The 14988-nt window shown below is 35.7% G+C and overlaps 1 protein-coding gene across 2 annotated transcripts in view; it reads left to right on the forward strand.

Moving 5' to 3' along the window:
* The window catches only part of CENPE (centromere protein E), a 36311-nt gene that overhangs the window by 11732 nt on the left and 9591 nt on the right, over window positions 1–14988 (forward strand). Inside the window, exons 15-32 of one of the 2 annotated variants that reach the window (XM_057404602.1) lie at window positions 183–277; window positions 583–639; window positions 717–884; window positions 2874–2948; window positions 3209–3328; window positions 3684–3818; window positions 4430–4607; window positions 5065–5219; window positions 6220–6534; window positions 7341–7652; window positions 7843–8001; window positions 9183–9383; window positions 10320–10589; window positions 10701–10838; window positions 11673–11885; window positions 12864–13001; window positions 13884–14084; window positions 14173–14316. In XM_057404602.1, the coding sequence (XP_057260585.1) occupies window positions 183–277; window positions 583–639; window positions 717–884; window positions 2874–2948; window positions 3209–3328; window positions 3684–3818; window positions 4430–4607; window positions 5065–5219; window positions 6220–6534; window positions 7341–7652; window positions 7843–8001; window positions 9183–9383; window positions 10320–10589; window positions 10701–10838; window positions 11673–11885; window positions 12864–13001; window positions 13884–14084; window positions 14173–14316 (3074 nt within the window). The remainder of the gene's footprint in view (window positions 1–182; window positions 278–582; window positions 640–716; window positions 885–2873; window positions 2949–3208; window positions 3329–3683; window positions 3819–4429; window positions 4608–5064; window positions 5220–6219; window positions 6535–7340; window positions 7653–7842; window positions 8002–9182; window positions 9384–10319; window positions 10590–10700; window positions 10839–11672; window positions 11886–12863; window positions 13002–13883; window positions 14085–14172; window positions 14317–14988) is intronic. The other variant, XM_057404603.1, reaches the window with a different exon arrangement.

Raw genomic sequence — 14988 nt, forward strand, 5'->3', positions numbered from 1 at the left:
TGGACTGGACTTTAGTTGTGTTCCCTTTCATAAGGGAAAATTATGAGATTCATGAGTCCTGTGCAGTGTGCTACATCTTTGCCATTGAATGATTGTTTCCAATCTGATAAAATTCATAAGAAATTATTGATGTCCAGTTTAAAATCTACTGTCTTATTTTTTTAATACATCTTCTTTTTCAGCTTTGTTAGAGAATTCTGTACATGACAACCAGTGTCTAATGGCTCCTGATCAAATTTCAGATGTAGAATGGACTGCTGGACCTAACATGAATTGGGTAATATAATCTGTTTCAATTGTGTAATACATTGCATACATATGACATACTTCCCAGTAAGATCAGCCTTACTCTTCTATAGAACATCAATATTCTTCTATATATCTGAGGAATTGTAACTGGTTAGAAAGTTTCTTGGTCATCTGTGAAGCTGTGGGATGGTTCTATAATTGCATAGTTTTGTGGCAAATGATCCAGTAAGTGTTGGTATTTAAACAGGACTACTCATGAAAAGACAAGCAACAAAGAACACTAAACTTGCTTGATCTCATAGGTCAGTTAACTGAGAGCAATTCTTTTTCTAGACTCAGAGACACTTTGAAGAATCTGTAGAGCTCTGTGAAGCATTAGCACTAGAAAAGGTAAGTCTGTTCTGTGTTGTCTAGAAATAAGACTGACATTCCAACAACAACTTCTAAAGTTTCTTGTGCTTCTTCAGGATGTTGCTTTAAATGAGATCAGTGTCCTGCAAGCTAACTTTAACAACCTAGTATTGGAAAATGAGCAGTTAAAATCAGAAATAAATGAATTGAAGGAGAAACTCAAGGAAAAAGTAGAACTGGATGAATTTGAAGCACTGGAAAACCAAACACTGAAAGTTCATGAGGTAAGGTCCATTGAAATAGAGGTAAGAATTCCTCTGTGCTCAGATGTTTTCTAGAGTTTATTCAGTGTACATAATCTTGGATATTGATTTACAGATGGTGTTTATAACTACATTCAGCAACAGAATAAGCGAAGACAGGGCTCAAACTGTATTTACTCAGAATGTAAAATTCAGACTTAAATTTTTTGAAAGTTTCTTACTGAAGCCTGGTTAAACACATTTGTGTGTGTGTACATATCCATTGTTTTCATATATGTATGATCTGAATTTCATTCAACCTCTGCAGGAGACAGTTGTTTTGCTGCATATAAGTATGTTTTGGAGCTGATCTGAAGTTACTGTACTATTGCTAAACCATACTTCATATATTGTGTGGAAAACATCTTGGCTTACAATCAAAGATAGCTCTAGCTTTTGATAATCCTTCGAACTATGTGGGTATTGACTTCTAACATTGTTTAATTTTGCAATGAAAACAATAAAAATAATAGAATAGTCATGTCTGGAAAATTGAAACATTGAATTTTCTGCCAAGTAGTCAGAGAAAGTAAAGCTACATACTGGATGACTTCCAGGAAATGCTGAAATATTTTCAGTTCTCTTCACATTCTAATGTTCTTAGTGGAGATATTCCTTTTCTGTCCAAGTGTTTTATGCTCTGATTCTGTAACCTAAAATGTCTTACTTGTTAAGTTTTAGCTGCACAAGGAATAGACTGTGAAATCAGTCACAGCAAAAAAAAACAACAGCAAAACCACACCAAAAAACCCCAACCCAACCAAAACTGTCAAACCAGCTTGAGGTATTGAGGCATGGATATATTAATCCATTTCTTTCCTGATGCCTTCTCGGCAGATTACATGTACATACAAGTCTGTTCAGTATCCTCTGAATAAGAAACTAAGTTTGAAGCTGAAGTTACATCATTTTGCACTGTTGACTTGGGTTACAATCTAATAAGATTACCTCCAACTTCCATTGTGTCCCCTACAAATATTCATAGATCTTAAACAAAATGGATCCATAACAGATTTTTGATCTAGCTTGTACTTAAGATTCTTTTTAGAAGAACCTTTGTATGGTAGACTAATTGTGTTATCTTCCTTATCTGCAAAGATTTGTTAAACATGTTTTGATACCTATGTAGCAGATTAATTACAGCAATACTGAAAGGTCACATATTTCACTAAAAACATTGATTAAAATCCATCAATTTAAATCACCACAGATACATACAGGTAAATTATGATTCTGAATAATGACATTTGACTTCTGACAGTAGTATTGTACCATATATTCTAAAAAAATCCTCTGATTTAAAGATTACAGATTGGGTTTTCTTCTCACTGTATTCTGAACTACATAAAATACAGGAGTGTGCTTAAAGTTTTTTCACTGATCTTAATATTACAGATTGTATTTTCACCTTGCCCATGCTTGTGATTTGTAGATGAGTGCTTATGGTAGAGCTTCTCTAAAAAAGACCAAAAGAAAGGAGTTCCTCAATTTTACACATGCTTTTCTATCCAGTCTTCTACTTTGCCTCCTTTCAGAGGATGCCACTGAATGTTTTTGTGCCTTGCTTCACCTAAGTTTTGGCACCTGCTCATTTTGTTAGTGAACAGTTTAAATCACAAATATCTGCACTGTGGCATAAAAAGCTGCTTAACATTACTAGAATTTGAAGTGTCATAGCTGTACAATTTCTGCATTAATTTGCTCCTGCTTCTCAAGCTGTTACAGATTAAAATGCACTTGAATCCTTTTTAATTACGAGGCCACTGAAACAGCTTTGCATCTTGTCTGTCTGAAAGAATACCTACCAACTTGCTGTTACTGTTTAAATAGATGTGTGTGTGTGTATATGGTTTGCCTATTAATAGAAAACACAAGACAGACCTTGCTTATTTTCATGGTGTTGGCAACTAAAACTAATGGTGTGGGTGCTTACTAACATTCTCTGCAATTTTGCTTCCATTTGCTCCACAGATGCAACTAATGCATGAAATTACCAAGTTAAAGAGTCTAGTTTCAAATGCTGAAGTGTACAATGAGGAACTTGAGGTGAGCCTGTCCATGAATTTACATGCAGTAAGACTTGTATGAAATGTGCTTGGTTTGTTTATTTTTTTTAAACACTGTGTCTGCTGAGGACAACCTAGGAATCAGTGGGGTCTGGTTAATCTTATTAGCTGTATGGGGGATATGTCTAAAACTTGTGAATGCTAACTATGAGCAAAGCATTCTTTTGTTAAATTCTTACCTGAAAAACCAAACTGGGCACTAGAATCTTTCTTCTGCTTTTCTTTTTCTCCAACTTTTAGGCAGAAATGAAGTCCAAATTGGAACTGCTGAAAGAAAGAGAGAACAAAATAAGCGCATTACAAAAGCATGTGGAAGAATTACAAAAAGCAGGAGCAGAAAAGGACACATCTTTTTCAGTGGTAAATTTGCATTTTCTGTGTTGAGAGGTGGTTTTGGTTTTGTTGAAGGTGGGTTAATTTGGGGTGTAACCTTAGATGTAATTGAAATCTGCTTCCCTACACATCAGGAAAACTTTTTACACAGCTAAAAATGCTAATTACTATATTATCATACAGATGTATTCTAGTGAAATAAAGCTATGGGAAATTCTGCTCTTTATCCCATCCGTCAAATGAGCCTGCTACTCTTCATTTTAGAGTAAACTTCCCAAGTTTTCTAAGTCTGTATTTACATTTTAAATGCATTATAATGAGCACCTTTGCTTTATTATGTCTATATATTTTTTGATATCTGAGTGTTTATTTTCTTTTTCAGGGAGATTCTGATAAGCTAATTGAGGAAATCCAGCAGCTGAATAAGTCTCTCTTAGATAGTGAAAGTGTAGCCTTGGATGCCAAAAAAGAATCTGCTTTTCTCAGAACTGAAAACTTGGAGCTGAAGGAAAAGATGGCAAGTACTATTTAAACAGCATTTATAGCTGCACAAAATGCTGTTAACGGCCTATCTGCTCCTAGACTGGTAAAGAAGGCAATCAGTAAAGACCAAATGTTACAGAGTATTTAAAGAAAGCAAAGGACTTGTGCTTCAAGTAATGTTTTTATTATGGAATTCATGGAAAATGGGCCTTCAGAAGAAAGGGAAAAAGAAAACACAGACTTCTTCCACAGGAGTAGGTGGTTAGCTTTTGCTGTACTGAGAGAGTACAAATGAACAGACTTCAGGACTTACTGGGACATAAGACTCCAAATCTAATTTTACCAGAGAATTAAAGAAAAAAATACGAAGTCTGAGAAGTGTGACTTTACTCCCTCAAAGCAAGCCTTAAAGGCAAAATTGTAGACATAATTATGACCCTGACCTCTAAAGTAAGGTATGTTTTGTTATAAGGCTCTGACAAGAATGCAGTTGTTAAATTGTGGCTTATTCTGCCGTGATTATCAAGGCCAGACTTGTTCAAGGTGACAACAGGAAATGTGACAGATGCAGTATTTAAATGTCAAACAGGTAGACTTTCATTTTGTGTATGAATTGCATTGTTGGTTCTTTCTGTTTTCTTGAAGAATGAACTTTCAAAGAATTACAAGCAAATGCAGAAGGATGTTGAATTCTATCAAAGCCAAATAGAAGCAGGAAAAGCCAGCTACAAAAAAATGCAAGCTGACTTGCAGAAAGAGTTGCAGTCTGTATTTCAAGAAAACATCAGGCTAACTTTGTTGATGGAGGGTAAAGTTCCAAAAGGTACTGTTCCAGGTGGTGCTTTTATTCTTCTCCCCTCTCTTCCCTTTTTCCTGCAATGGCAGGGGAATAGGTAAGACTTTAGCTTGTCTTTTCAAACACTTGGAGCTTCTGTCGGTATGAAAATACTGAGTATCTGGTATTGCCGGCACATAGTAACTGCTTTAGCACTTTCTTGAACTATTTGGAAAACATCAACTTAATGCTTTTTATTTTGCATAAAGACAGTCAAGTTAATTAGCGTTGTCAGGGAGAATCTGAAATAGACTGGATGACAACCTAACAAATGATGATGGAATTCAAGCCAGTAGTTTTATCTTTTAATTGCTGGCCACTGTAAAACACACTTTCCTAGAATTATCTCAATATGATGTCCAGAATGCATTATGAACTTTGTTTACTTTTAAACATGCTTTTCTTCTCTTGCACTCTTATTAATCTAAACTTGTTAATTCTCTAGATCTGTGCTCTCTTGAGGAGGTGGAAAAAAAGGCAGCTGACTTAAAAAGAGAACTAGAAGAAGCATTGAAAGAGAATGTACTTTTACAAAAACAAGTAAATGAGCTAGCAGAATTTCAGTATCTACCAAATACTGTTGAGATACAGCAGAAAGAGGTAAACAATCTTTTTCCTTGTTTTTATAGTGTACTTGGCTGGTAACATATCAGTGGATACCTACTGGGTATAAAGACTTAAAGCAAAAAGTTGTCTTGAATCAAGTAACTGAGATTTTGTAACTAAGCTGAGTAAATTGTTCCTCAGGCATTTAATATTTTCAGCTAGGAATAAATTCAAGATCCCATGTTTAGTCATAGAGTCTACTATAGTTAATCAGGAATTTCTAGTCCAGCATTTGCTTGCCTACTTACCATGGTTACCACTGATAACTGTGTATATGTGTAATGGTGTTTCATCCTGGTTTACTGATCTAAAACTGAACTTTTGTCTAACTGGGTGAAGGGAAAATTTCAAGAGCTCTTAGGAGAAATGCTGCTTGAGAAGCAAGAGATTTAGCTTGGAAATCCTAGGAGACTTAAGGAAACTTTGCAGTTTACTGGTGAGTCAGGGCTTCGTAGACCAAGTTTGTTATAAATGTCTTAGAAAATGTTTGCAAACATGTTAAGTTTCTTTATCCTTAAGTACCTGCTACTAAGTATGTGCAAGGAAAATTATCCAGGGCAAGTAATCTCACAAACTCATGAATGCTTTGCAAAATGTTCCAAACCTTTCCAGTGGTCTCCTTCCACTGTTAAACAAAGCTTAATTACATGTTAACAACTTTCTTCATGATACAGAGTTTATAAGTATTAATACATCTGAATATTCAGCCAGGAGTATCAGTCCAGACCTAGCTCAAACACAGGAAAAGTACTTAAAGAGTACGTAAACAGCTGGAGGAGAGGTTTCAAGGCTTTGGCAGGGGCTTATCTGTCTAGCTTCTCTTTGAAGGATTGTTTGCGAGGCAGCTCCCTCCCAGTACAGCAAAATGCAATATACTGTGCTGTGTTTGCCTGTGCTTTATTTCCTATATCTGCACATGTACATATTTTTATTTTGCAGCTATGACAAAAATTGCCTTAGAAAATGCTATTTAATATTACTTTTCTGTTGGCAGATTCTTGAGAAATGTGAGGAGCTACGCTTATTAAAATTAGAAAGAGAAAAGCTGCTCTCTGAAGTAGCTGATAATGAAATTAGATTTAAACATATGACTGAGGAAATTGGAAAATCAAAAGATGATCTAGCAGCTGCACAACTTAAATATGTAAAGTCTGACCAGGAATATGTAGCACTTAAACAGCTCCATGAAGAACTACAGCAAAAATATGCAGCTGCATCAGAAAACAATAAACACATGAAGATCCAAATAGATACGCTATCTAAAGAAGCACAAGAGTCTAAAGTAACTTTGGATGAAGTGAAATTAGAGGTCAGTGTCACCTTGCTCCTTTTTACAGATTAAGACATGAGGAATCTGTTAATAGTATAAAAACAAACTTTGGAGAAGTAGTCTTGAAGCTATAAATAACAGAATTTAAATCACTCTAGCATGAGTGGGTATTACTTACTCTATGCCTGGTGTATAAGGTTGCAGGATTCTGCAGCTCAGTGGTCTCTTTCTTCCTAGGCAAAGTATATGTTGTTCTGTGTTCTTCTGTATTTGACCTTTTAATTCTTCTTTTCCTGTTCTTAAATTATATCTTTATTATGCAATATTTTTTTTCAGATATGCTGCTATGGCTATCTAAAGTCATAGAAACAAAGGTTCCTCATCAGGAACTTGAGTCTGTTTAGAACAGACCAAAATAAACTGAAGAACATCCTTTCATAAGATGGCAATTAAAAAGGGGGGAGGGGGAACAAAACCAAAAACTTTAAGGGAAAAAGGGAACTGTATATAGAAACAGGATGCATATTTTGACAAGACTTTGGCACTGATATGGCTGTCATATTCCAGCTATGGGTTTGATAATTCCTAAACTATACCACTTTGTGCATGTTGCTATGTTTTAGTAAGACTTCTGTTGTTAAGCATTTGTTTATGTGGTTTATGTAATGTAGGCAAGAATATAAGCAGTGACTTAAAAATTAAATTATCAACTTCCTATTTGCTGTTTGAAAGATAGCATCTCTCACCCTTTCTATGTTAATACAAGATTCTGTGAGAACATGGTACGCATTATGCAGTTTTGCGCTACAATGAAAGCATATTCGCTCTTCATTTGCAAACTAAAGCTCTCTAGCAAAACGAAGGAACTGGAAGAAAAGACAGCGGAGCACAAACAGCTTCTTGAGGTAAAAGATGATTTCATTCAGACTCAGCAGAAGTTGAATGAAATGGAGCAATTAAAAGAGCAAGAAAAGATTATGGAGTTGAAACTGAAAGCCAAGGATTCAGAGATCCAGGCAATTCTTCAGCAGCTTACTGCATGTCAGGAAGAAATAGAAGTTCTAACCCAGGAAAGAGATGACTTGAAGCAAAAAGAGGAGTCTCTCCAAGCTGAGGCACACCAACTCAAAGAGGATATCAAGGACACTGTTTCAATGGTAGGAATTCTGCCTTTATAGAAATTGACCATACATGTTAAGTGTAAGAACAAGTATAAACTGTACTGAAATATGTTGGGAAGTTAGTTTTTGTGTGGTTTGCTGTTTGTGGTTTTTAACCAGTGTGCTTACTAATGTTGAAAAATATTTGTTTTTCTTTTCTGGATTTTTTTTTTTCTTATTCTTAAAGAACATTCTGGCACATGAAGAACTGAGAAATACACAGAGTGTTCTCAAGGAGTCCCAGGACACTGTCAAGAATCTGGAAAAAAGTATTTCTGAAAAACAGGCTCAAATTCTGAGTGTTGAAGAGGCACTAGGGAAAAACATTAAAGAACTTGAAATACAGGTAAAACATTAATTCAAAAGAACAAGTATAAACTATACTGAAATATGTCAGGAAGTTAGTTTTTGTGTGGTTTGCTGTTTGTGCTTTTTAACCAGTGTGCTTACTAATGTTGAAAAATTTCTTTTTTTCTTTTCTGGATTTTTTTGTTCTTAAAGAACATTCTGGCACATGAAGAACTGAGAAATACACAGAGTGTTCTCAAGGAGTCCCAGGACACTGTCAAGAATCTGGAAAAAAGTGTTTCTGAAAAACAGGCTCAAATTCTGAGTGTTGAAGAGGCACTAGGGAAAAACATTAAAGAACTTGAAATACAGGTAAGACATTAATTAAAAAAAATGCTTTTAATATGTTTTCCAGTACTGAAAACAAACCCAGTTAGTCTGCTTATAGTCTCTTATGCTTGTCCTTTAGGAAATTTCTAGGGCTTTGGTGAAAAGTGGACAAGAAATTAATATTGTCTGATCCAAATTTTACCAATTGCTAATCAATTTCTATAGGGCTTCAAGCTGTAACATATACTCTAATAAATCTTTGTTTAACAAGTGTGCCCCATGGTTGTTACTTTCAGTGGTGGCATTAGATGACAAACGGAAAAAGAGATGAAGGTTATGTAGGGTAGGAATAAGGCTAATGGTTTATAATGCTCAGTCCCAATGAGAAGTGTAACACATGATTGTCAATGGCATCTCTATTCTCAACACACAACAGAAGGCTGATCCACCTGTTTTTGTGCTTGTTTGTTCGAAAACTGACAAGGGTGATGAGAATTTTGTATGTTAAACAGTTGCTGCAGTAGCACGGTTTCTCTGGAGGGAGAATCTATAGTATGTAACAATATATTTTTCTTGAAGTATATCAGCTGCCAGGCCCAGTAAATCAATGGTTATAAATTCAGCATTTGCATGCTTTGGAACAGATGCATAAAAATCATCCAATAGGTGTTTCTTCTTTGGTTGCTTCCCCTCAGACTTTTTCCAGATAAAATCTGCCCAATATGGCAGAAGAGACTGGTCAAAGGTTAGCACTTAGAACAAATTGACAAAGGCAAAAGACCTAGTTCTGAAGTTTTTCTAGATTGGTTACAATTGTTTGTTAAAAATAGTGTAGTAAAGTATATCAAACATTTGCATTTATTTTTGGTTTTGAATTGATGGAAATACGTCTTTGCATGTTTTTTGTAGATATCGCAAATGACAGAAGAAATAAAAATCATCACATCAGAGAGAGACCAGCTTGCTGAGGAAAAGTTGGTAAATAACTGTAGAGAGAATGATGAGCTTCGGGTACAAAAGGAACAAATACTTGCCCTCACAGAAGAGAACAATTCACTGCGGGATAAACTGGACCGTTTACATCACAGACAAGAAGGAGAAGGAACTTTGGTAATTATGTTAAAGCTGTAGTGGTTACTGATGCTTACTTAGACATCAGCTTGTGTGAAAATAACTTGCAAAACAAAAATGGAGAAAGGGTCCTGCTACTTGACTACAGACCATTAAACACTAGTATTGTTTGTTTGGAATATATCCCACTCATACTGTTTTGTTTGGACAGCTAGTAGTAGAAAGACAAACACTTTTGTAAATTCAGTTTCAACTTGATACAGGATGGTGGTATTCGGAGTTGATCTGCACAGATGTAGTTCTGAAAGTAGTTAAAACTGAAATTAAGTAGCTAAACTAAAAATTGCTCACCTGGAAAGGGTGGTTCTGCTTTTTCAAAGCATAGCTAGAACTGACTGTTTCACTGTAGTGAAAGGGATACTGCAGCCAACATTTTCTGCTGTTGGATATGCTGATTGTATATGTTATGTATGTGTATAAAGTGTGTTTGTACATAGTACACTTGGAAAAAAGTGAAGTAGGTATTTTTGTATTTATGGGAGAGTAGACAAATGTCAAGAAAATAATTGGTTTGGCACCATTGTCTACTATTAAGACAGAAAAACTGATTAGGGCTCAGTAGCTTGGGGGAGGGGGGTGTTGTTGGGGTTTTTGGTTTGGGTTTGGAGGGTTTTCTTGTGTTTTTCTTCTGCTTACCCCTTGCCCTCAAGCTTAAACTATAGTCATGAAATTCTATTTCTGGTTAACTTGTTTCAGAAGTTCTTACTTCAGATGTGTGCTTTTACATGTCTCATTTCAAGAACCTTGAATTGTGTGTTGAGTTCAGTCAAATCTTACTATTCTGGAAGAAAAATCTCAGACATTGCTTCTGCTCATTTTACGTGATCAACTTGTTAAGGGTGAGAGATGTTTTCTCTTTAAAGCTACTTCCCCAAATGTGTTGACTTCTGTCTCTCTATAAAATAGATACCACAGATTGAAGAAAAACCTATTGAGCAAGAATTGTTTCCTCTGAGAGAAGAGCTGAGCCAGGCACAAAAGAAACTGCATGAAATGGAGGAAGCGAAGGCCAATGAATGTCCAAGAGAATCTGAACAAATGGGGAGAACAGATTTGAATCCAAAACTGCATGACTGTCGGGAACTGAGCATTTTATCAGAAAGAGATAATCTTAAAATGCAACTGGAGAATCTCCAAAATGAGAGTGACCAGCTAAGAGAAACTATACAGCAGACAACTAGTATGGTAAGAGAAATAGTTCTGTTCCTTGAGGGTAATAGCCTTAGTAAACTTCAGTCTTAAATTTTGGAAGTGTTGTTCTGGTTTTAATGTACTTTAACTGTCTTGTGTCCAAAGAATTCAGAAATTAAGGAAGAATTGAGATGTGCTCAAAACTCTCTTGCGGAGTTAAAAGAAAGTCTTTCAGAGAAAGAAAATCAACTCTTGAAAGCACAAGAGGTGCTGAAGGAAACAACTGATGAACTCCAGCAGAAGGTCAGATGCAGTTTTGTCAAGTAAACTACAATTCTCTCAGGATTGGTAACCCATGTCCTCTGCAGGCCACAGTTTTTATGGGTTTGGTAACGGCAATAATGAAACTCAATTAAGTTTTTTCCTTCTTTCCCCCTATGCCCTGCCTGCACTGTGCTGCTTCTCAAAAGAATTCAGTAGAAACCAAGGCAGTGAAAAGATCATCAATTGCAATTTGACTTGCAAGCTACAACCTTTTACTTACAACTAAACATGCGTTAGTGCTGAATGATGGAATACTGTATCAGTACTGGTCTTTTGACCTCAATGCATTTTCCAAGTCTTAAACTCTTTAAATTCTCATAATGTGTTAGCTATGTAATTCTGAAGGTACTTGAGCAACTAAAAGGCAGTTTAGCTCATTCTTTGATTTGCTGCAGTATCATAAATTTCTTATGTACTTACTATTTTCATGTCTGAAACTATTAGGCTTGATTTTCACAAGCATTAATGTTTATCTACTGTGGATACAGCATTGGAGTAATTTTTATGGAACTACAATATAAACATGTTCACTTTTATCTACCAGTTAAAAGTGAAACAGAAGCACTGAAATTTTATTGACTTAAGCATGATTTACATTTTCCGATGTTTACTGTAGCAGTTATCTAATGGAGGTGTCTTCTGTAGTCGTTATAATAGCCCATATGTACAGACAGTGCTTGTGAAATACGATCCAGTAACACTTCTTAAAAAACAACCAAAACCCAGACCAGTAGCGTTCTGTCTGCCAAATTACTTCTATCCATGCTAGAGATTATTAAATGTATTAATACTGTTTCTTCTTTTTTCTTTAAGATCACTGAAGTAACTGGACACCTGACTAGTGTTTCTTTGGAATATGGCAAGCTACTGGCAGAAAAAGAACAAATTGAAAGAACAACGAATGAACATTTCTCTCAGCAGCTTGAGAAAATCAGTCGGGAGAAAGATGAGCTGCAGAAAATAGTAGAGACTTGTAAAGCTGAAAGAGATCAGTTAGAAGCTGACTGCCGGGAAAGCAAGGAGAGAGTATGTATAGAATCTCTTAATAGAATAACATTTTAAAGGCAGGATGTACCACTCTAAATTACTTTGGTTGTGAAACCTTCTGTTATTTGATATCTGTTTCTCTTTCTTCACTTTTTCATAGCGGCAGTAAACTAAACTTAATTTACTAATCCAATCTGGACTTTGCAATCTCTGATTTTTAATCCCCCTTTATCCTCTCCCTGACCTTTTGGTCATTGTGCCACTGTGGGTTTAGGCACAGTTGTCTGCCACCTGCTGGACAAACACCCCACAAATTCCTGCTTCATCTACAGTCTCTCTGGATTTAGCACTAAATAGTAGATAATCCGGGCTGGGTTTACTGATATCTAAGGGCTTAATTCTCCTACCACTTCAATTCATTCTGGATTGAGGAGAGAAACTCATTAGTGATACTATTTCTCCTTCCTGATGTCTTATTTCCTGGCAAATTAGGAACTGACTTCAGTATCCCAAGTATTTGCATGAAAGGTATGCTTATGTTGACGTGCTTTTCAGAAAAATTCATTCAATTTTGTAGTTAACAAAAATTAAGATGATGATTTCTAAAGTTAAAAGGAAGTCTGGTAAATATCTTTTTCTCTAAGAGAAACTCTGCAAATTTTAAGAAATATAAAAGCTTTTGGATTATTTTAGAAAACCTCAGGTAGAGCTACTGATCTTTTAAGTATGTATAGACTTAACTAATGTAAAAAATAATATCAGCAAACTTGGATTATCAAATTAATTTTGCATCTTGCTACTAAACAATTGGACGAATTGTTCATGTAATTGGCAGGCTTTGCTTAGTGAAAGGAAATGCTTTCAAGGACAGAACCTGTACTCAGACTAAAGCAGGGTGGGTTTTGTGCCAAATGTTTTGACTTGTATGAAATAATGAATGCCCTGATATGTGAGAGGTAGATTCACATGCTGTCTTATAACTTTAATGTTGTTTTTGTTGATCTGTTTTTATTCCAGATTCTTGAAACTGAAAAAGAATTGAAGTGGCAGCAAGAACTCCTCAGCAATGAGAAGATCAAAGCTGAAGAAAGGGAAGAACATTTGTCAAAGATTCAGAGGCGGTCAGAGATTGTGGAGGACTGCCTAACAAGCAAGGTGAGGAGTTCTTGTTTTAGTAGCTGTTCTGTCTTCTGATGTTATATCACAGATGTGCTAAACTTTTGCTTAAGACTAATCCTATTTAAATTTTTTTTTGTTGTCACCATATGATTTTCATGGTTGCTAAACAAGCATGAACATGGGCAAGGGACTTCCTACAAGTTTTAGTGATAGAGATAGCATCCTCATCTTCTTGGCCTCATAACCAGATCAGTTGGTCACTCCTTTAGATGGACATCAGTTTACCCAATGTGTGCAGGCTTGATACATTTATTCTGACTTCAAAAGGCACTATGTAGACAGTACTAACCTAATTGGGTTTGGAATCCTTGGTGCTTTGGATACTTTCAAACTATGTTATTCAGAAAGTCTTGCACTTTCTTGCCAGTTCAGTCTCTTTACAATTTTCACTTCTTTGCTTTTCACCTTTCAAGCTCTTCCTTTGACTGTAGAGTCAGAGTAACCAAGGAACGCTTCACATTAGCAAACATGTTCTGTTATTCATTACAGCAAATAGGCAATTCCGTTGCCCTTCTCTTATGCTGATCTGTTACTTTTTTTCTTCTGATGGGGCTATATGCTGACTGTCTTTTTGTTTCCTCTTGCTTTACTGAAAACCAAAGTTGACTAGAGTTCTTGGAGTCATGCTATTCTTTTCCTTTTTAATTTTTTTCTGAGCAATTAGAACACAAAAATATTTTTAAGCTTTGCTTGCTGCTAGTATGAATTATTATTGGATAACTGGATAATTATTACTGGATATTACTGGGTTATGGGAAATTGTGCTCTTTGACATAATTGAGTACTTCAGAGGACAGCATACAGACCAGGACCAAATCATAATTCTTGGTTATTTTTTTTCTTCACTGTTTATTATAGCTTCAACAGTTAACTGAGATGCTAAGTAATGTATCATGTGAAAAAGACCAGTTACTGGCTGAAAAGACTACTCATTCTTCCCAACTTAAAGAGGAAATCTCAGTAATTAATCAAGAAAAAGAAGAGCTACAAAAACTTCTTCAGGATGTCAGGTCTGAGCGGGACCAGCTCAAGGAAGAATTGCAAAAAAATTCTGAGAAGGTAGGTGTTGCAAGTTGCATACCTCACTTATTTGTAACTTCTCTTCTTGAATGGTACTTAAACATCTATACTTTTATTATTATTTTAGTGTGCTGAAACAAATGCAAAACTAGAGTGTGCTCTAGACCAACTGAAGCAGAGAAACCTGAATGATATGTCTGTTCAGGTGGGCCTGAATAATGCAGAGCAGATGGTTGATGACAGACTGAAGGAAACAAACTTCAAAATTATGGTAAACTTGCTTATCTCCTTATTTTAAGGATGCACGTAGAACCAGAAACTTAATACCTTTTGTTCTGGAGCATAAACATTGCTTCTGTGCATAATGTATAAAACTGTTTGCTTATCCTGCTAAGATGCCACACACCACAGGTTCAGATGATTTGCTGTTGCTGTTCAGTGACTGCACCTCATTCAATTGAACTTCTTAGTTGAGTCATCACTTGATTTTGTTGCTGTCCAGCCACCCAATGAAAATAACTAGTCATGTAGCAGTGCTTTATCATTTTCTTTTTGTAAAACCCCTCCCAAATCCTCCCTTCAAAAATAACATTCCCATCAAAAATAAACTGGTTTCACATAAATCAATTTCATTAAATGTCTTCTTTCCAAAACATAGGAAAATCCTCTAATGCATCAGAGCTTTTGTTTAGTTAACTGTCCTGAATGTGTTCTCACAGATGTGAAAGTACTCTTAACCTACTGAAAGCCAAAATAAACTGGGAGTTATGAATATTTATGGCACATGTTAAAGTAGAGTACCTTTGTATTACAGTTGTATAAGTGCGTGCGGCAGATTTGGGCATCATTCTGTATATGCTATAAAAGCCCTGGGTGCATCTTCAGTGTAACATCAAAAGTGATAAAGGACCAAATTGTAAAAATTGGTTGTGTAGCTTTCTCC

This window comes from Pezoporus wallicus, unplaced genomic scaffold (assembly GCF_028554395.1).
Source record: "Pezoporus wallicus isolate ANWC-B61680 ecotype Strahan unplaced genomic scaffold, APGP_CSIRO_Pwel_v1 contig_1583, whole genome shotgun sequence".
NCBI lineage: Eukaryota > Metazoa > Chordata > Aves > Psittaciformes > Psittacidae > Pezoporus > Pezoporus wallicus.